Source organism: Strix aluco, chromosome 3 (genome assembly GCF_031877795.1).
Source record: "Strix aluco isolate bStrAlu1 chromosome 3, bStrAlu1.hap1, whole genome shotgun sequence".
NCBI classification, from domain to species: Eukaryota; Metazoa; Chordata; class Aves; order Strigiformes; family Strigidae; genus Strix; species Strix aluco.
In genome coordinates, this window is record NC_133933.1 from 40,163,927 (window position 1) to 40,186,532 (window position 22,606).

A 22,606-nucleotide genomic window follows, 5' to 3' on the forward strand; every position below is an offset into this window, starting at 1 on the left:
TACTGAAGGGATACAGTCATCAGCTTAACACTGCAGACAGACTGCCAGTTTTCCATCTCTCTGACACAAACCAGTGGGCTCAAGAACTGCTGAAAAAACCTCACCTCTGACCACTGGAGTTAAGTTTTGAAGCCTGAGAAGCAGTAACACCCTGATGTTGCAAAGCACATGGTGTTGACACAAGCTCACAGGATTTAGACATTCTTTTCTTAGAATATTAATATGGAACATTTTGCCTAGAATCAAAAATATTAGCTTTCCAAGATATCATCACTTGAATTATAGTTCAGTTGCTTCCAGCTCCAGCTCCCCTGTGTAGCCTAAGAGAAGGGATGGTCTCTCCTCCTGAAGAAAGAAGGCAGTGTATCACACAAGTTCCTGGCTTTGAAGGGAAAGAGTATCACCAACAGAGAATGAAACCAACTGAACTACAGCTTTCAAAAGTTAAGAAGTCATCACACACTTTCTAGTTTTAGCTTGGATTAAAGTTTTTTTGGCTTGTTTTGTTTGATTTCTATGAGGAGATGACTAGCTTTAGTGCATGAGTGTGATGAAACTTTTTAACCTGGACTTTAGCAAGGTGTTTGACAGAGTTGTCTCCTTATGTAAAAGCTAATGAAATACAGATAACCGGATTATAAAGTGGGTACAAAAACTGCCTGCCTAAATAGGTGGTATTCAGTGACACAAAATCCAACTCACAGGAGGTTAAGTGGGTAACTATTTATTTTCCTTAGAGATTGATACAGGGACCAATATTGTTCAACAACTTTATTAATGACCCAGAGCAGGGGAAAATGTCGTCTCAGCAATTATACAGACAATTCCAATTTGGAGGAGTGGTTGAAGGCCTGAGGGATTTTGACAGGCTGGAGAAATGGGCTTATGATGTTCTAAGGCAAACACAAAGTCCTGTATCTGAGACAGAGCAACTCTGTGCAACAGTGCAGGTTTTGGCTCTGAAATAGCTAGAAAGCAGCTCTGCAAAAAGTGATCTGGGGGTCCTGGTGGACAGTGTGCCCCTGCATGAAGAATGCCAATCATACATTGGGCTGCATTAGCAACAGCATGGCCAAGCAGGTCAAGGGAATGATTATTCCCTCTATCTGGCGCTTGGGAGACTACTGTATCAAGTACTGTATCCAGTTATGGTGTCCCCATATCAAGAAAGATACTGACACAGTGGAGTGAGTCCAGCAGAGGGCCACCAAGACTGTCAGGGACTGGAGCACATACCATATGGGGAGAGACTGAGGGAGGTGACTTTGTTCAGCTCTAAGAAAAGACAGCTCAAGGGGATGATGCTGCAATCCGCAACTGCTTCTTAAGAATATATTGAGAAGACTGAGCCAGAAGACTGAGCCAGACTTCTTAGGGACAAACAGCAAAAAGACAAAGGGTAACAATCAATGCGCAACAATGGAAATTTCAACTACTTCAGGAGAAATATTTTTTTTTCCTGAGGGTGATCAAACACTGCAACAGGAGCCCAGAGATACTGTGAGATCTCTGTCCTGGTTTCGGCCTGGACTGAGAGGGAGCACAGCTAGAGAGCCAGGTCTGGACCAGTCATTGGAGTATTCCATATCATGTGACATCATGCTCAGTATATAAGGGGACATGTGCTCTCTCATTTCTGTTTCTGGTTGGGATTTTTGGTGTGGTCGGGATTGCTGCTGGGGACGGGCTGTGTACCAGTCACTGGTCAGTGAGCAACTGCATTGTATATTACCCATCTGGACTTACTATTGTTTTGTTACTATTACTATTTTTTTTTTATTCAACCTACAAATTTCTTTTTTTTTGGTCCCTCCCCTATTTCACCAGGGGCAGGGGCGGAGGGGGGGGGGGGGAGGGCAGGAAGGTAAATGACTGGCCATGTGGTGATTTGCTATCAGCAGAGTTCAAATCACGACAATCTCCAATCCTGAAGCCTTGAAAATGTCCAAAGCTCAAGCATACAAAGCCCCAAGCAACCTCTTATAGGTGATCCTGCTTTAAGTAGAGGATTGGACCAGATTGCCTTTACTTCCAACCTAAGTTTTTCTGTGCTTCTAATACCAACACGACCCCTAAGTCCTTGCTTTCCTTAAAAAAAATGGTGGTGTTGGGTCTTTTTGTTTGGCTTTTTTTAAAAAAAAGTCACGGTCTTTTTTGGACGGAATTCTAATATTCTGTCAAGAGCTTCCATAAAGTATGTTTTAAACAGACATCACAGCTAAATTCAAGTGCAGAGCCCTTCTAACTGAAGATTAGTGAAGTTTCACTTGCTCTGTACAACTTTAGTACAAAAATCTATCATAATGGTGATGAAAGTGGATGTCCTCCAGAAATATTTACTCTCACGCTAGCTATTAACCTTCAAAAACATTCCTCTAATCTTTTTTTAGACCATCACCTGGTCAGTCATCACATAAACCAATCTTACAGCCACATGTTCTACATACAGTCAAAGATACAAAAAAGAACTAGTACATAAGACAGGAAATAGCTAAAACAGCAGCCTCTTGTATTTTGCAGTAAACCTCAGTCAAGAGTTTGTACAACACAAAGTCAATAATCTTTACCAATATTTTACATATATAATTTAAACATATAACTTACAATTGCAGACTATATAAACATATTCCATTTTCAGTTACAGCTGTCCTACATTGCTGATTTCAGTGGGGTCACAACAGCATGTCCAATTCTTCTCTCTTTTTTTTTCCCCCCAAATTCACACTAATCTCACATGAGTTAGTAAAGATTGGGAAAACATTGGAAAAAGTACTACATCCTTGAACAGAAGGAAAAAACAATTTTAGGACACAGGTTGATAGGTTCACAAAAATTAGCAGGTGGTATGCCTGCCTGTAATAGCATGGGACTAGACCCAGTGATCCAGGCATACAGGTTTGGAAGGCACCTCTTAGGAAACATTTCTAGGTGCAGACACACCAGTAAGTCCAAATCTGTTATCTAAAGTCTGTGCATCTACCTCTCCTTTGATGAGCTTTGCTTTGCCCAACACAAAAACAAACTCAAATTTCATCAACTGCCTCCAAAAGAGACTGAAGGAGCAATGCTGTTGACACTTCAGTGTATTACTGACGACCAGCTGGTTGATGCTGTACTCCTCCTGGTGACCATTTCCAAAACTGTACTAGAAAGTTGCCTTTAAAAAAAAATTTTTTTTTTTTCAGCTCCCACAGCTGGTAAATGCAGAAAATCAAGCTGTTGGAGCTATACTGTTGCCAACAAGTGAGAGAACAAGATGTGAAAGGGACACCCAGAGTTACTGGAGAGCTATCACAGGAATTAAGGACCACAAAGCATGTCTGCTATTGAGATCAGAATTCCCAACAGGTTCCAATAAGAAGCAGATTTTTGTTTCTGAGACACCACTTGTTTTCAATTACAGCCACCTACATCTTCTGTTAACATTCTTCCAAGATGAGACCTTGTACCTGATAGTATCCATCTTCAGCCCAGGGCTATGACAGACTTTGCTAGTGCTAAGTGCCTGTGTTCTAAATCCAGGATATTCCAGGAAATTAATCTCTCTCCAGGTTTCCTTCTGTTCTTCAATCAGAAGAACATATTCTTCAAAAAAAGATCTCTGGGAAGAAATAAATTAAGTCCCTGCTTCCCTACATATCATTGCCACCATGATCCTAAGAAAACATGTAAGAACAAATCTCAATGACTGAAGTTGGAAAAGTTGCATTTATATACAAAACAAAAAATTGACAGAGAATGGCAAAACAGAAGCTCTGTAGAGACAAGCCTCCTCTAGGAGCTTATTTTGGTGTTTCCAGGTTGGGTTCTGCCCTGACTCTCACCAGTCCTTGACAGCTCTGCATAGCAGTAGTGTCTAGATCAGCACACAAACTGCACTGACAGTGGATGATTCCACTCCTGCCATAGACTTCTCTATGTTTCTAGGAGTGGGAACAGAAAAAAGCCATTCCAAAAATATCTGGGCAGCCTCACACAACACACAAGATCACAAGACATTCGAAGAGGAACTGAATCACAGAATCATCTAGGTTAGAAAGGACCTCGAAGATCATCCAGTCCAACCATTAACCTAGCACTGACAGTTCCCAACTACACCATATCCCTCAGCACTATGTCGACCCGACTCTTAAACACCTCCAGGGATGGGGACTCCACCACCTCCCTGGGCAGCCCATTCCAACGCCTAACAACCCGTTCTGTAAAGAAATGCTTCCTAATATCCAGTCTAAACCTTCCCTGGTGCAACTTGAGGTCATTCCCTCTTGTCCTATCGCTTGTTACTTGGTTAAAGAGGCTCATCCCCAGCTCTCTGCAACCTCCTTTCAGGTAGCTGTAGAGGGCGATGAGGTCTCCCCTCAGTCTCCTCTTCTCCAGACTAAACAACCCCAGTTCCCTCAGCCGCTCCTCATACGACCTGTGCTCCAGACCCTTCACCAGCTTCGTTGCCCTTCTCTGGACATGCTCGAGTAATTCAATGTCCTTTTTGTAGTGAGGGGCCCAAAACTGAACACAGTAATCGAGGTGCGGCCTCACCAGTGCCCAGTACAGGGGCAAGATCACTTCCCTGTCCTTGCTGGCCACATTATTTCTGATACAGGCCAGGATGCCATTGGCCTTCTTGGCCACCTGGGCACACTGCTGGCTCATGTTCAGCCGGCTGTCAATCAACACCCCCAGGTCCCTCTCTGACTGGCAGCTCTCCAGCCACTCCTCCCCAAGCCTGTAGCGCTGCTGGGGGTTGTGGTGGCTGAAGTGCAGCACCCGGCATTTGGCCTTATTGAAACTCCTACAGTTGGCCTTAGCCCATCGCTCCAGCCTGTCCAGGTCTCTCTGCAGAGCCTCCCTACCCTCGAGGAGATCAACACTCCCACCCAACTTGGTGTCATCTGCAAACTTACTGAGGGTGCACTCGATCCCCTCGTCTAGGTCATCAATAAAGATGTTAAACAGGAGTGGCCCCAAAACTGAGCCCTGGGGGACACCAGTCGCGACCGGCCGTCAACTGGATTTAACTCCATTCACCACCACTCTTTGGGCCCGGCCATCCAGCCAGTTTTTTAACCAACAAAGCGTGTGCCCATCCAAGCCTCAGGCAGCCGGTTTCACCAGGAGAATGCTGTGGGAAACGGTGTCAAAGGCCTTACTAAAGTCAAGGTAAACTACATCCACAGCCTTTCCCTCATCCAATAAGCAGGTCGCCCTGTCGTAGAAGGAGATCAGGTTTGTCAGGCAGGACCTGCCTTTCACAAACGCATGCTGACTGGGCCCAATCGTCTGGTTGTCCCGCATGTGTTGTGTGATGGTACTCAGGATGAGCTGCTCCATCAGCTTCCCAGGCACCGACATCAAGCTGACAGGCCTGTAATTTCCCGAAGCAGGAACTAGCCCACTTGCTCTGTGCTAGTGGTAGAGACCTGACCCCAGGGGATCTTTCAGCCCTGTAAATTGTTCTAATAGTCTACATGAGAACTACTGCTAGCACTCATGTCAACAGTTGTATCTAAACATCCATCTTCTGCGGCACTTTATATGACTGCTTTGGTTTGTGAAAACAGCTCATTTCCCCATTTCCTCTTCATCTCCTGCTTCTATGTCTGGCTCCTGCCAAGGTTGTAGGCTGGCTTTCTCATGACTCTAAAGACTGTTTTCCATTTTCCCACTCTATTATTAAGCTGACTGAAACGGATTTATCTTGATGGGATCTCAAAGACTAACAGTCCTATCTTCCTGAAAAGGTCTCTTTAGATCTAGGAGAAAATCCTTAGGTTGAGAAGGGTCCCATGAACAACAAAGCCCACCTGGGTTAACAATGCTTATGTAAGCATGCAAAGGCACTTTGGATAGCAGATGACGTTTTTTGTCAGTCTGAAGTTGCTTCCTCTACATCTGGGATACTGTCTCATGGAAGCAGGAACAGAGATTTTGGTGAAGCATGACATGCTGTAGGTGCCCTCTAGAAACACTTTGAGCATCATAGCCTGGCAACTGTCATAACAGCACAGAATATCAGTTTTTCACCTTCTTTCTTCATACAAGAAAAAACCCCTTATCCCTGGACTCTGCTTTTCCAGGAATAATGGAAAATAAGTCTTCTCTAGAGGCAGCCACAAGCCTTCTAAGCACAGTTTCAGAGTGCTTGGAGGAAGACAGATTTTTTCCAGGCAAGAACAAACTTAATTCTTTTCTATTTTTTTTTTAAGTATATTTTACTACCCAATTTGGACAAACAGCCTTTATCACAACAGGAAGAAGAATTCCTTGGAACGCTTGTGTGTGGAGGGAGGGAGAAAGAAAAAGACACACAGTACACTCTACAGAAATCAGTACTGAGAAGACAGGAATTGACTGGCCTCTTTGTAGTGATTTGCTGTACTGCACTTTGTGGGGCTAAGCAGAGAAGCCAGGTGCTGAGGATGGGAAGGAGCAGAAAAAAAGCCTGCTGATTTTACCGGTAATTCCCCCTTCATATTAGTCACTTGAATAACCCTTGCTTCACCGATAGGAATGAAACTGGACTCAGGGTACTATAAAAATATTGAAACTGGGTAGCAATTTCTTTGTCCTTCAAGACTGTGGATATATTTGTTCCTAAAGCCTACCCTGCCCCACCTTCTACCTTTCTCAAAGAGCATACTGGCTTAGGGTTTACAACTCCAAGGAAACTCAGGTAAGTTCCTCTTCCTATTACACAAGACATGTATGAACCCAGCTGTGCCTGTGGCTCCACAGTTAGATGAACTAGGACAACAATAAAAGGATTGGAAGGGTTAAGAACCCAGTAAAGAGGTTACCAGACAACATCAAAGATCATTGTCAGTGCCCAGTGGCCTCGAGGGGTGGCAGGATGTACTTTGTTGTCAGGAGTGTAAAACTTCTCAGGTGCAGACTTCTATAATCAAACCCTTCTGGGTTCATTTTTATAGTCTGGGTATGGGAAAATACAGTTTATTTCTGAGTCCTGATTATCTTGCTCTGGAGGCTAGAAGCAAGATGGACTGCACCCTGAGCAACACCTGTTATAGGATGGAAACACTTTTTGTCACTGAATTCACCCGAAACTGGAAGGGCAGTAGTTGCTGCGGACACCTAAAACTGTCCACATTCAACTCCCATATCAAATGCAGTCCTGATACAAGTCAAGGTCAGACACATTAATAAAAACAAATTATAGTTAGAGAAATTTCAAACTCACCTAAAGTATTTAAACTAATGAAAGTATTATCAGAGTCTGGCTAAGTCACAGCTACTGAAGAGGCAGAGAAAAAATTCTCCAACAGGAGTGTTTCCTGGCTACCTATGACAGGCAGATACAATCCTAAACCTCAAACACAAGCAAGCAGAAGTATCAATTGTAGTAGAGCCATACATTTTCTTTTTTTAAAATTGTGTAACACAAATGAAAGAAAGAAACCGGAACACAAGCACTGAATCTTACTTTCCTCAGTTATGTGAGGTGTTGAAATTCCATGCCAGACTGTTCTAGACTAAACTCAAAAAGTCACTAGTGTAAATTAAGAATAACTCCTTTGAAATTTGTACAGCATTGCCATTCTAAGGAAAATAAACTTGACTGATATTATGGGATATTCTGTTCTGGAAGGAGATTTGGCTCCTAAGTAGTAGAAGTTTAAAAATCCACTGAAGTCTGACAGTTAAAATACAACACATTTAAAAAAAAAAAATATCTGTGAAAGTTTCCAAGTATGACTATTTGAAAACACTTGCAAGGAACAATGTTTTATAAATCTAACACACTGGACTTCTTTGAAAGCAAAGAAAACACTTACTGTGGTTGCATTTGCTGAGGTAACCCAACAGGAGGCTTCTGCTTGATGGTGAATGCCATCTGAGTCATAGGGCCAACCTTTGGTGGGACCTGCACCTTCTGAGAGAAGGTCTGCTGGGCGGCCTGCTGGGGTATGGGCCACAGGGGAACAGCGCTCCGGCCTCCAGTGGAAGATGTGTCTTGCATGACCATATCCTCACAGGAATTGCCTTTTGTTCCTGGTTTACACACACAAAGCTGAGGTCGAAGGCACATCCCTCCATTTTGGCACGGTGGTGCACAGTTAGCTAAGAAAAGACATTTTGAAAAGTACCTGTGAAACAAAGCATGAAGGAAAATCCAAACCCTCCCCGCAATAAAAAGGGCATTAATTGCTAATGTTAATTGGAGTAGGAGAGCACAACATTGCTAAGCACCAGAATTGCCCTGCAACTTTAACATGAGCTTTATATGGGGTTCTTCTCACATGTACTTCCGCCTTCCATATGCTGTTCAGCAAGATATTTCCTTTTCAATACTACTTAGCTGAACTAGGTTATTTGCATATTATGCATCTCCCTGGCAACAAAAAGGTAATCATTTGTTTACTTACATTTCTGTTTATTTCTGAGACTATATTTTCTCTTTGACTGCTGGAAGACTGAAGACCACTTTCACTGTAAACTTGAGAAGGGATTTACAACAAGCATATGTTGTAATATACAAGCCAACTCTTTCTTGCACCTTGCTTTGAAGACCTAGATTGTGCTATGAACAGTAAAAATCCACTTATTTGCATATGACTGAAATTAATTCTATCTTTGGAAAATAGATTCAGGACCCTTAAATCCTAATTAAGTTTTATTGGCTTTGGAAAGACTCCAAGACCAGAACAGTGATGCCATTATCCGGGTCATCTGTAGAAAATGTGCAAAGATCACAATGAAACAGTTAGGGCACAGTTGGGACAGTTTAGAAAAAGATCACATAATTTCTGTTAAAAAAAAAACCAACAGGATTTTCAGAAGTCCCATCTTTACAACATTAAAAAAATGTTCATACTTTCTCAGCAAGTTATTTAAAAAAACAAAAATCAGACACAGACACTAACAAGACCACCCCAAGAATCAATATAACAAAATATCCATTCTGCTAGGACACCGATCACCGTGTATCTCCTAACTCTCAGAAGTGAAATAACAATTTACACACGCACAAAAGACAACCCTGAGAAAACTGCAACTCTTTTTCCTGTAGTTAAGAACCAAAGCTGTGCTTCATAAGGCTAAGAAAACTTAAGTTTTCACTTATCAAACTGAATGTAATAAGGTTTCAGTGAATTTAAAACTATGCAGCTGAAAATAGAGCCTGATTTGAAATTACTTTATCTTTTTTACCCAAGCCGACTTGAAGATTCTTAGTTCACTGACAGCAATGTAAACCCTGAAAGTTTCCCAGCTTTACATACACATAAAGCATACGAAGCTCTGAAGGACAAACTGCATTACCCTAGCTGGCCTTATAACAAAACAAGCACCAGTAGATCCAGCAACTATGTTACAAAAGACCCAGTTTGTCTCAAATCATGTTTACAGTGACAACAGATTAAAAAACTGATCCGTTAGATCTTCACCGGAATGCATGCTTTGACTGAAGTTCTTCATTAATGTTGTGTAACAGAAGATCACAAAACAGGCTAAAAGATCACATTTTTAGGAAAGGATTAAAATGAACGTTTTAATTGACACAATACAGCAGTTTAGTTTTAAAAACGTTCAAGACAGCTGCAGTGTGCCAAATGTATGACCTAATTATTTCATTTGAAGACAACAATAATGGCACATCTAACTCAAAACACCATTATTTTCCACAAAGCTAAGCTTCCAAAAACTGGAACATGGAAGTATTAAGTTTAAAACTGAAAAGTGGGCCAATATACTCCTGTTAAAGGCAACAGACTTGATCCTATTCAATTCAAGTGTGTCATGACTGGAAATTCAAAACGAAGCTTGGTAAAGATGCAAATACCGAGACTAGGCTTAGTGGGTCAGATCAAAGATCCACTCAGTCCAGTCTCCTCTCTCCATTACTAAGGTGGATGCTTAAGGACAGGGTGAGAAGCAGTATAAGTTTGTACTGCTGCCGCCTTCAAGAATTAGAGGCGCAGCGACTTCCTGAGCAAGAGTGCTGTTTTTGTGTTAGATAACCCTCAGATTTTTCTGTCAGTTCACTGATCTGCTTTTTGAACCTGGTCGTTTCAGCATCAAAAACTTGCTGTGCCAAGGAAGTTGGCCATGCTGGAAGGGCAGACATAGACAACATAACCAACCTCCCCTCACTTTCCAGAAGTGTGGTGAAGGAACATGGGGTTGTTTTGGGTTGGTTTTTGTGTTTTAAGACCATGCAATCTGTATCTACTAAAAATAAAGCCACGGTGTCACATTTGCTTTGGAAGTACCTAAATCACAAAAAGCTGAAAGCATATCTGTGGCTGTATCCCAACATGTTCATCCTTTTTAAGCATCTTTCCCTAACTAACTACTGCTCACCACCGTCACAGACAGAATACTGAGTTAGAGGGACGCATATCAGGCCTGATATGGCTGTATTTATGACATTCTTTCAGAACAGCAGGTATAAAATACTAACATTACCATTAGGTTCAAACACACCCCTTCCAACACATCTGTATATCAGTTTGTGACTGAGCTACACATACGCGCTTTTCAGTCCATGTGTGCATGTTATTCTGGTTAAAGAGCATATAAATATTTGCAGGAACAAGACCTAAAAATAAAAATTTATAACAGTTTTTAAATATGTAAATATTTTAAAACTTCTACATATATAGAATGTACTTCTGTTTTAAATTATGCTTAATTTAGTATGTATTATATTAAATCAGTAAGCATAAGTTATCGTATATTGAAGAAGTTTATCTAAAAACTTTTTTCAGACCTTTCAAAAGGCTCAAGATATAGGTACAACTAACTTCACTTGTCGTGAAAAAACTTCTACATTAAATTCCTGATAATTCTTGAATTAATATCATTAAGATCTGATTCCTATGCTAACCACTTTGATTTTACCTCGATTCACAACTACCTTCTTCAAACAGTAACATCTCATTTACAAGTTTATTTCCCTGTGTCTCTAGATCACATGGAGAATTGAAATTCACAAAAATGTACTTTTCAGCAACAAGCTCACAATAAACAGATTTCCCAAAAGTTTCCTGCACCCAAGTTTCTAACCTTTTAGCCTCAGCTCCACCTTTAAGCATCTCCTTTTATCAAACAACAGCTGTCGGTTAGTACTTAAATATCCACAACAATTTTTCAATGTCATTCCTGAATTTCTAATCCTTTGATACAATGATTACACTACAAACAGCATTGTGAGTTTTGTGTTATTTCTAGTGAGTCCGTCCACTAGATTTTTCCTTTCTGTTGCCACATAAAATTTAACATACCTTCCCCCCCTCCCCACCCCCCCTTAACCACACACAGTCAAGCATCAGTTTAAGCAGAATGCACTGACTTCCAACAAATTTCATCACTGCGCACATTGGCACAGCATATATCAACTTCTCTCATAGAAGTGCGTAAATCCTATCAGACAAAACACATGCTAGGCAGCAAATAATAAAAAATGTAGTAATTGGAAAGAGAATTAAGTGTGGGGCTGTTTCAGATTCCAGCATAAAATGGTTGAGAAGTGATGCATGCATCAAGTTTAAAGAAAGGGGAAAAAACAACACTGTGACATGAATGTATCTGTTCTTAGAGCAAAAATTTCAAGATCTTTTACATGCAACAGGAATATCGTTAAAAGCATAGTAAATACTGTCTTACTTCATTAATTCAAGATTTCTTTTCCTCAAGCACACAAGGAAACCAAACCAAAGCTAGCTCATCTTGGTTGAGTGCGCATCCTAAACAAAAAGTTGTGACACAAAGGCACCTTTAACTCCTGCTGTGTTGAAAGACAGAGTGATGATCTCCCACCGATTCCAAAAGAAAAGCAGTGAAGCACTTTCTCTGGAGAGCAACAAATTGTGGGTTCTGAAAGGAAAGAGGCATATTCCAGTTTCCCTCAGAAAAATCTGAATATGGTGCCGACATCCTGGAGAAAAGCAAAGTTTATAATAGTTTCCTGTTCTCCAAATTGCCCTACTGATTTGCTCACCACTTTTACACTTTTATTCTGGATACCATTTTAAGTCTTTTAAGTCATTGTCAGGACTGAGGATGCAACACTGGTGAGACTAGAAGCCCAAAGCCAACTGAAGGAATACTTGGTGTTCACCATCTAATGCTTGTCTCAGGATCTAGTTCTCCATCTGCATATCTCTCTCCAAACAGTTTTCAAAAGTTGAATTTTACCAGAAATATATCCAACAGTTGCACATATTCACTGAGGATGGGGGAGCGGAATTTGTGACCAAGGGTGACACAACCATGTTATAAGACCATTTGATAAAAAAAATTTGAAATTACTTAAATAATCAGAAATAGCATTAATGGCAGAAAACCTATATGACATTGACACTACTAACGGAGGAAGTATTACAACCATCTGTGTCTCCCCTACACAGAAACTTTGTTTTTATCATAACTATACGGTCTTAGGGAATTCTTTCCCTAAATATACTTCAAATAAAAGCATGTGTCACTGCTGGAATTCTTCACTGGTCCACTTCAAAACATCTGACACAGTCCCACACTGACGTGGACGGCTACGTAAACATGACCTCCAAGAAAGGAGGGAAACAAAAAAACAATGCTTTTGGCATACATATTTCTTTTAAAACAAACAAAAGTCACAGAGTTCCTTGCCTAACCTAATGACAACATAACATCTTTTATTGAGATTATTTTCTATATATCTTCATAGTATTATCTCTAAATGTTACAATTTATCAGAATTTAACAACGTAAATACTTCAAAAGCCTAACTTTAGCAATAGGGTGCATTATTTTATCAGTCATAAGAATATAACATGCCGTTTGATACTTGGCATTTTCATTCATGTTGTGTTTACTGGAGTGTATATAGCATAAATACTTAAGAGTGCACAATCTGGGAGGTATTTTAAAGTGTTTAATTATATGAGATCATAATTCTATCAGTAGAAACATTTCACATGCTATAGATCCTTCTATCATTTCAGTATAAAAAAACCCATCATTCACTACAGAATAGACTAAGCCAAGGAAATCAGCAGATTCACATGTTACATGCTGTTCTTGTTTGCTGGAGTGGTTAACACTCCAGCATGCAATCCTTTTAATTCTCTTAACCTTTCTCATTACAGTGCTTATTCATTCTGTTGCAAAATACTTTGTCAGAAACACACAGGAAAATGAACAAACTAAGAGATACTCAGTAAAGAGACAATTGAAAATCTTTAACTGGATGCAGGACTCAGACAACTGAAGTGTTACAGAAAAGAAATTCCAGAGAAAAGACTATTAATAATAATAATTAAAATGCTAAGAACAACAAAGTTTTTTCCTAAATACAACCAATTCTCAACAAGAATTCACTATTTAGTTGAGCTGCTTTGAAAATCCAGACCTAAACTGCCATCTATAGATACTAAAATACCTGATTTGAATTATGAAAAAACAAATCTGGCCAGAGGACACAAAACAATCCCCCTTTATCAAACTCTAGGTTTATGCAGGGATGACTATCTGCATCTCACAAAAAATAACATGGCCAAGCAGAATTATTTTTAGTTGTGCATTTAAATGAAAATCTTGCCTTGCTAATACGTAAAATCCTTGTTCCCCTTCTGTGTGCATCAGAAATGCAGAGAGATGCTAAAGCTCTGCTTTCTTTCTGTAGTCAATGGAGAGGACCTGTTTTCTAGGAATAAATTAGGCTACGCAAGTCAAGTATTGGTGCTTTTAAAAGCAGAACAAAAAAACTAAAGCAAAAACCTCAAACCCAACTTAGTATCAGTCCATGTTAGTTACAGAACACAGACTCACTTGACAACCTGAACCACCATCTGCTAACACCCAGTACTGCAGTATTTGACCAAGGAGCCAGCTGAGGGAGGTATGTGCCCCTCTCCATCCACCCTCCACTAACCCTGTAGCTCCCTGGCAATCCAAGCTTGCTTTATGGCAGGATCAGTTGGTACAAGCAGCGCTTCACGTTGGAGGCTGCAAAGAAGGGTATTGTTAGAGGTGCTGCACCCACCTTCTTGAGGTCCTGCAGAGTGCAGAAGCCCACCCCCCACTACAGCCCTGCTCTCCCAAAGGCTGTGAGGCTCGAGGCTCGCTGATCCCATATGCACAGCTGTTTTGCCCTGCTCTCTCACTTTGCTGGAGAGGAAGGAGGGGAGCACAGCCTGCCTCCAGCTTTTCCCTTCTCCAAGCTCAGGAAGAGCAGCCATACAAAGAGAGGTGCAAGACTACTATTTTAAATATCAAAGTATCACTTCACTGTCAACACGTCATTTTGTTTCTGCACACATGCAGAACCAGGAGAACACTCTGCAATGGCTGGATGAACCACAGCTTCCCCCAGCACCTACACAGCTTTCTACACCACTTCTAGATTACCCATCGAAAACAAATAGCCAACAGATCTGAAAGAGGAAAAAAAGAAGAAAACCCCACACTTCTGGATTCCTTCTGATACTATATTAACAGAAGTGTTCAAGACTTTTTATGCACTGTAGATTTACCACAACTTTACTATATGTCCTGCTGCTTTTGTTAACACCAACTGCTTCAATGTGCTGAATGAGTTCGCTACTGATCTGTTGTCTGCTTCAGTGCAGAAGCACAACATCTTGAGAAGTTTCTTTTAAGGTTTTTTTGTTTTGTTTTAAATCTATACACATATGTAGTATTTGTATGAAATAGAGACTATGTATCATTATAACCTCACTTGTTTCCAGTAGAGTCCCAAAAGGCTCACAAAGAAAAGACTGGGTAGTTTTCACCTCATACTAATTGTGGACTTATGTTTCCTCACTGGAATGTGGCAACTGCATGGTCACATCTGTACGGCAAGCAGCAGCTAACAGCTCCCCATCTTCTCACAGCTCTTACTGCCTCCCCTCACAGGGAGGGAGGCTGTCTGCCATTGATGGCCAGCAGATGGACACTGTGCTCAAAGTCTGCCTTACTGCTTTAGCTCAGGTCAGGATTCTCTCTTGAAGAGTATCTTGTCAATCACACTCACCAAGGTTTGGTTCGTGTTGTGGGGCCATCTTAAGGCACATGCACTGTACTTATTTCAGATGCAGAGGAAAAAAAAAAAATCTGAAATAATAAAAAACTAAACCTAAAACATGAACACTCCAAGAATGCACCTAATGTATTTCAGCCTCGTATTGGCATTCATTCCATAAGACCAGACTACACCTAGTCCAAAATAAAACACTAAGCCCTGAAACATGCGTACCATGAGCCTCAGGTCATCAAAACCAAAGGCTTTAGTCTATATATCTGCTCCTGTTAGTCAACACTAAAGCAGACAAAGCCAAAGATTAGAAGAATCTAGATAGTCTCATTCTCCCTGCTTCCTAAGGACAGTAGGTAAAAAAATAAAGAGTAGAACCACTTCTGAGAGCTAACAAAAGCCTTCCCACTACAAAAGCCAATCTATTACTCGTATATGAAATTTAAAAGTTTTAGTTACATATTAGAGTAGCAAGCACAGCAGAGGCAAAACCAAGCTACTCAAGTAATGGCTTTCAGTTTTTCAACTCTGAAATGTTTAAAAACATCAAAGAGTAGATTAAAAAGGACTAATGTATAGGTCAGCTACGTGGGGCCAAAGTAGTTGTCTCTAAAATTGAGACATCTAATTTTGATTTAGACGTAACTTGAAAGAGATTGATACTGCTTTTACTGAGATGATGGTCTTAGAATGAAAAGAAACATTTGGGGAGAGTATGTTATAGTTAGGCTTTGTATACACAATGGAAATAAACAGAACTTGGTAAAACACAAAGCCACAAAACTGATTAAGCACAAGCTTCAGGAATCATTTCTAACCAGAAAACCTCCATGAAGAACAGCTGCAAACATTGAAGTACTCAGTTCCAATGATCAGAAGTACAGCTCTCCTGGATACCACCATTTCCAAGAGCTGAACTGAAGACAGAAAAAGAATAGATTCCGAGCAACCAATATTAAAACATTTAGTGGTACAGGGTTTTACATCTAAACCGGGGGACCCATGTGTGCTTCCAAGCTTCCAGGTCTGGATCCTAACCAGTATCATAACAAGACCTAAGCATGCAACCTTTCCCTCACCTTCCCCAAGAAAATTCAGGAGCACAAGCTAGAAGCAACCTAGGGTGTGCTCCATCCAGGTCTTGGACAAGTGGGGGTCGAGTAGTCACACTGTGAAGTGCCCTTGTCCTGAAGCAGACACAAAGCTGTAGTGTGCTAACTCAGCAATAGCAACTAATATAGCTCGAGGGTCAGGGATCAGATGGCTCAAACTAAACAGCAATACACAAGCAGAGGCCGTGCAGATTCAGGAACTGAACAAAGGGGACCCTTCTTGGCAAGTATTAGCACAACTTTCTAGTCTCTTTCTCCAGCAGGAAGACTCTACTGTTGCATATTTTCTTATTCTGAAAGATAAATTAAACCTTGTTCATCTGTAGCGCATTTATTTAACGTTGAGTCGAGAAGTCTTTCAAAAGACAAGAGAATTAACAAGATAATCTCTTAATACAAAAAAGACAACAGACCACTTATTTTCTGATGACCTTTCCAAGGTGCGTGAGCACACGACAGACAGGAAAGAACTTCATGACCAAACTCAAAGAATCCAGTCCTGTTCCAGCTCCAGAATCCTCACCTTGGACTCACATGTGGAATACATGCATGCACACATACGCCTTCAGCTAACAATGACACAAGAGCCTTTTTCTCTTAATTGACAATAATGGTGCATGTGGGTTCTACATCTACACAAACAGTAACTCCTCTCCCTATTTGAAATTTATGCTAAACATAATCCTGCAAAATCCACTTCCTCACCCGTTTGGCCTATGAACCTTTCTTATACCTCTGCAATAAACAGCTCATGCTTCAGTATGTCATTAACAGACAACTCTTTCCTTCCCACTAGCATTAGTTAATTCTCATGTTAGTGGAAGTTAGAATTCCTCCAGGCAATGCTGTTTTTTAAACTATCCAGTTTACACTTAGAACACTCACAAACAACTGGTATTAATACTCCAGACAAAACATATTATTATGTTTTAGAAGGGATCTACTATTACAATAAGGTCATTTAATTTATTTCTTTTATAAGATATCAGATCCTGTGTACAATAGTAATTTCTTTCTTGACTTTCCAACACGAAAAACAGCTCCTTGTAATCATTAAGAAAAAGAAAACAAAACCAGAAGAAACAGAAGAGCATATTTTGTAGGAAGTAGTATTAACAGAAATTCAGCAGCAAGTAACAAAGTAGGAGACAACAGGCTTCAATAGGATAAACATGCAGCTGAGAGGCAGGAACTCCTAATTTCCATCTTAGGCCTTCCAATCAGATGTTCTAACTTGTCCAAGGCTGCATTTAACCTATGGTTCAATTTCCATAAGTGAAATAAATAACAAAAAACCCACACTTAAGGTTCTACTTGCCTTACAGCCATGTTATAGAGATAATTAATGTTTGTATAAGGATTTGGTAATGCAACAAGTGCTAACAAAACATGATGTCTCCAGCCTTGGTGGTATCTTATTATTGTGCTTACACAGATTATAACCTACGATAACTATGACTAGAAGACAATCTTTGTCATAAACCCTTTCACGTGCTTATAACTTTCAAAGGTGTTTATTGCTGTGGTTGAATTTTTCCCACCTTTGTCTTTACCCAAAGATGGATGTTCTGAACACTTCAAAAAGGTCATTTCTGATTATTAGCCGTCATTCTCTCAGCATAAAGCAATTCTGGATACTTCTAATGCTGAGCTTTATGATTTCATCTTTTAATTAGAATGATGCAGTTCTTCATAAACAAAGTCACACCAAGTTTGAAAAAGAAGTTCCTAAGATAAAGCTTTACAATGCAAAACTTAATATTAGGCACAGAGGGGAAAAGCCTATATGCCTAAAATCAGATACGGTGGACATTCTCATACAGGTACTTAACAGGGAAACAGAAGCTGACCTTCTGAGGACACACAGTAAGGCTTCCAAGGGAACACAAATACTATAAACACAACAGGCAAGTCAGCTTCAAACTAAAATTTAGAAAAAGGACTTGAAAAGTCCACTTGCCTCTTCTGTACAGGTGCTGCCCTCTGACCCGCACAGAAACATTTCAGATACCCCCTGTTGCTGCTACTGAGGGAAACGCGATGCAGCTGCCACTGCTCCCAGCCAGCCTGACACCCGCCTGGGATGGAAGTCACCCAAGGAAACAGCAACCTCAGCCATAGCCCCATGTGTGGAAAAGCAGGGCTAGTGACCACCACAACGTGCAACAAAGCAGGAGGGATGATTAATATAGCCTGGGCTGCAAGATCATACCCCCTCCCTTCAACTCCTCTTTCTGTGGGTTACAGGCAGGCTTATCCACACAGGTGCAGCAAAACAGAAACACATGGTGCTCATTCCAACCTGGGATTACACCTGAGCTAATAAGCCTCACTGATCAGAGCTGGCTCTCAGCACTCTGGTTCTGGAAGCACGATGTAGACAAATGGAACTTGGCTCTGGAAAAAGCCAGTATGGGTCTGGGGTTTATTAGCTCAGGCTTTGCACCATGCAAAAGAATATAAACTGGCCCTAGAGGCCAAATAGCTTATTAAAGTGATACTGAGCCTGAGCTAATAAACCCTGACAGATCCAGACTGACTCTGCATGAAGTCAGCTCAGGTGTGCCTGCATCTGTGGCACAACTAATCCCCAACTGCAATAATCCACTCAAAAACAAATGAGAGTCCACTGTCTGAATTTAAAAATCACTTATTTCTACAGGAAAAAAAGGGGTTAACTTTTGTTCAGTTATAGGGTTTCTGTTCTTCTGAAAGGAACTTTGGGAAGTTCAAGAAAAGGAGCTATCTGGCTTTTATGACTGTGAGACTAATCTTCCACAGTTAAATCAAGTCAGTGCTATCTCATGGCCTGCCTAAGTTACAAACCAGACAATTTCAGTACATTTAGTGCTTCCCTTGGATTGCCAAGAGCGGGGTAAAATCAAGAAGATCCAAGCCACGTGTATTATACCACTGCTAGGAGGTATCAGAGTAGCATCAGAGCAGGCAGCAAAAATATTTAATTCTAAGGAGAGCCCAATACTGGAGACACAAAATGAGAAAGAAAGGTCAAAGGGAAACACCCCCCCCCTTTCTTTTAATTCTTTCTCTGCTACTCCATTCCTCCAATAACTATATGAATGAACCAAGTAATTCAAGGATTTCAATGAAATTCTACATAGCTATCCCATAAAATTGTAATTCCCTGACTTAATCCTTATTGAAGACGCTAAAACCAGAAAGGAATAAAAAAAAAAAGAGAGAAAAAGGAGACAACAGTTGAATGATAATGGGAGAAATCAAAAAGATGGAGCTTAAAGGACAGAAAGCAAACCACTTAATTTATAAACAAAAGTTTAAAACGATGGATTAAAGTCATCTGGAATTAAAAGTTACTAGAAGACAGAGGAAGAGCCACGGAAAGGAAAATTATTTGGGTTTTGTTCAAAATAGTGAAAATAAAATTGGTTGACAATAGCAGTTGAAATAATTTAATCAGATTAAATAAAAAACTAACAGTTTTTTTTCACTTTGATTAGTCTTTCAGCTAAGGTAGGAGTTTATTAAAGTCTGCAATAAGCCTCAAAATAGCATCTCAAACACTGTAAACTAAAGGAAGTAATTCTAGTACTTGCAACATGTGTTAAGCAAAAAAGGTGACTAACCTAACACAGCAGCATGTATTTTAAAATGAAAATGTTAATTTAGAAGACTCTTAAAAGTATTTCTAAATTGGTCAGGAAAATTGTGAAGTTTTGTCTTTAACAGCCTACTGCAATAGCCTTTGCTTCTTAGCAACAGCTCCATGCAGGTCAAAGGTACTTGACCTTACTGAGGATTACAAATGTGATTGCTCCCTATTGTGAAAAATCTCACACAGGGACAAAAGCCACTATAAAAAACCCCAAACAGAGTTTGCACGTTGAAAGCACTGTTTACTCCAACTCTCTCAGGGACAGAAGTCTGTACTGCTGAACTAAAGCTGATGTTCCAAGATCTACCCAATCTCGCTGACACCTAAAGGGGTTTCCTGAAGAGGTATGTCATTCCAGTCTTCCATGACCTCATGGCAACATCACTCCAGTTTAGTCATCTGCAGTCATCCTGAATCCTGCCTAAATTAGCAGAGTCTTCCTCTTTCAGATTAGAAAGGGCAACGTAAGCATAATAGCATTGACTCAATCAGGTTATTTTATGGATGTATTTTGTGTTTCTAGATCTCCTAGTAAAGGTACATCCCTCTTTTCCAAACCCACTTCTTTTGCCTTGTTCAAGGCTTCAAAAATTCCATGCCCTAAGCACAGCATCATCACGTGGGCAGCTGGTGAAGGGACAGCGAGGGTAGACGGCAATTCTTGCTCCCAACCTGTGCTCCTCTGGCAGGCTCTTACCCTATTAAGCCCCCTGTTCAGAAAAAACTCCCACCACCCAAGCATTAACATGGTTTTCCTCCCCACAAAAAATAACCTCTGCAAAGCTCTCTCCAAAAATGCCACTATCTGTGCTGAGAATAAACGTAAGAGGCACCCGCTGTTCATCTTTTAGCGAAGCTGAAGGTTAGCAAGCAGGGATTTGGGGATGAAAAGCGAAGTGTTGCAACTGCCACCGCACCACGATGCTGCGGGGAGAAGGGCTCGACCAAGCGCGCTGGTTAACCGCGCTGCTGGGGCGCAGGTGGCATCTGTAGCTCAGCCGGCACCTCTTCGCCCACCGCCGATGTCGGCGTCCACCGCCTCGCCCGATGACAGCGCGGTCCCCACAGCTCCCCCCGGCACCCACCGCAGCGCGGTCCCCCCCCCCGACCCACATGGTTACTCACGTTTGATGCACCGCTGGGAGCCCGTGGCCTTGCTCCAGCCGTGGCAGCACTGCCCCCCGCAGACATTGACCCTGCGGGAACAGCAAAGAAGGGCGAGGGTCCGGCGGGGCCCCCCCCGGCACCGCGGCGGCGGCCGGCCCCGCTCCCCATCCCCAGCCGGGCCGCGGGGCGGGCGCTGGGCCGGGGCGAGAAAAGGCGGGAAGAATTAAACGTCCCGAAGAGCGTCTGAGGAAACTCCTCGCCCGGCGCCGGTTCCGACTGGCAGAGCGGGCCGGCGCCTCCCGGGAGGGCCGGCACGGCCGGGCACCCCGAGCACTGCTCTCAGGGACGCAAACGACAAAGGCGGGGGCCGCGGCTCGCCCCCGGCATGGCCGCGCCGGGCCGGGCCCCCCCCGCCGCCGCAGCGGCAGGACCGAGGGAGAGGCGGGCGGCGGCTGCGGGGCTCCTCGCGCGCTCGACGCCTCAGCCCGGGCGCGGCCCCACGGGACCCGCCGCGACCTCCTGGGCGGGACGGGGTGGGGGGAGCTGACCCCGGGCCCGGCCTCAGCTGAAAGCGGCGAAAAAACCGGGAAGAGGGGGGGGCCGTTACGCGCCCATGGCGGGTTTGCAGCCAGCCGGGCACCGGCGGCAGGCAGGTAACGCCGCGGTGGCCCCAGGCGCACGGCGAGCGCCCCCCCTCCCCCCAAGGGGAGGCGACAGCGGCCGCGACGAAGATGCTCGGGGTGGTGTGGGGGCCTCAGCCGTGCTGGGGAGCGGGGACGCGCGGGAGGGCGCCTTACCCCGGCAGCGGCGGCAGCTGGTGCTTCTGGCGGAGGGGCAGGCCGGCGCTGCTGTTGCCGTGGGGGCCCGGCGGCGGCTTGGGCCGCGGCCCGAAGCGGGCCGGCTTGGCGAAGGAGGCGGCGTGAGCGGCGGAGTTGGGGTGGACCTGCCCGGCGGGGCCCAAGCGGAGCTGGACGCCCGCACCTCCCGGCTTGCTCATCCGCCGGGTCCGCTCCAGGGTGCCGCCGCCGCTGTAGCGGGCGTTCAGCTGTACGTTAAACGTGCGCTGGTGCTGCTGCTGCTCCCCCCCGAGGGGGGCCGGGCGCTGCTGCCGGCTGCCAGAGGAGCCCCCCCGGCCGGGCTGCAGGACGTAGGTGATCCTCCTCAGCCTGCCCTTTTCGGAGGCAGCGAGCGCTGGTGACAAAAGTGCACAGGCAGCGAGGAGGAGGAGGAAGCCCCATCTGATCCGAGCCATTTCCACAGCGGGAGCCCCCGCAGCCGCCGAGCTTCGCGGAGCCCCGGCGCAAAGGCGGGGGGGGGGGGGGTGGGGGTGTGTGTGCCTGGGTGCGCCCCGCGCCCGGGGTGCGGATCCTTCCTCCGCTCGCTGCCCCCCAACCTGCTCTGTGGGGGGGGAAGGAAAAAAGCCTCAGGGTCCTCCCACCCGCCCCCCAAACTGGTAGAAAAGTTCAGCAACGACGTCGCCCCGCGGAGCAGGAAAACATCGTTGGAAGAAAGGAAGCGGCGAGTGCGAGCCGGAGCCGGAGCGGGAAGGGAGGAGGAGCAGCAGCAGGGGAAGGGTGTCTGCCGGAGGGGGGTGGTCGCAATGGAGAGCAGATGTTTCGGTTCCCGGAGCTGCCAGGGGTCTGCGGGCGTGTGTAAGAAACGGTCCTTAAGCCAGTCCGAGGTGAAAAAAAAAACCCCAACCCACCCTCTTTTTAAGTTTCTCCGCGAGTGAGTGTGTGCGGGAGGGGCGGGGGGCGGCGGGGGGGGGTGCCCCGGTGC

The 22,606-nt window shown here is 43.4% G+C and overlaps 1 protein-coding gene across 6 annotated transcripts in view; it reads right to left on the minus strand.

The window, feature by feature from the left end:
* Window positions 1-22,079, minus strand: part of LTBP1 (latent transforming growth factor beta binding protein 1) — a 213,228-nt gene extending 191,149 nt beyond the window's left edge. For 5 of the 6 annotated variants that reach the window (XM_074818242.1, XM_074818241.1, XM_074818238.1 and 2 more), the window contains exons 1-2: window positions 20,846-20,895; window positions 7,791-8,076 (exon numbers count right to left, since the gene is read on the minus strand). In XM_074818242.1, the coding sequence (XP_074674343.1) occupies window positions 7,791-8,044 (254 nt within the window). In that variant the 5' untranslated portion in view covers window positions 8,045-8,076; window positions 20,846-20,895. Of the gene's footprint in view, window positions 1-7,790; window positions 8,077-20,845; window positions 20,917-21,624 lie in introns of those variants that run through there. The other variant, XM_074818245.1, reaches the window with a different exon arrangement.
* Between the last annotated feature and the right edge of the window lie 527 nt (window positions 22,080-22,606).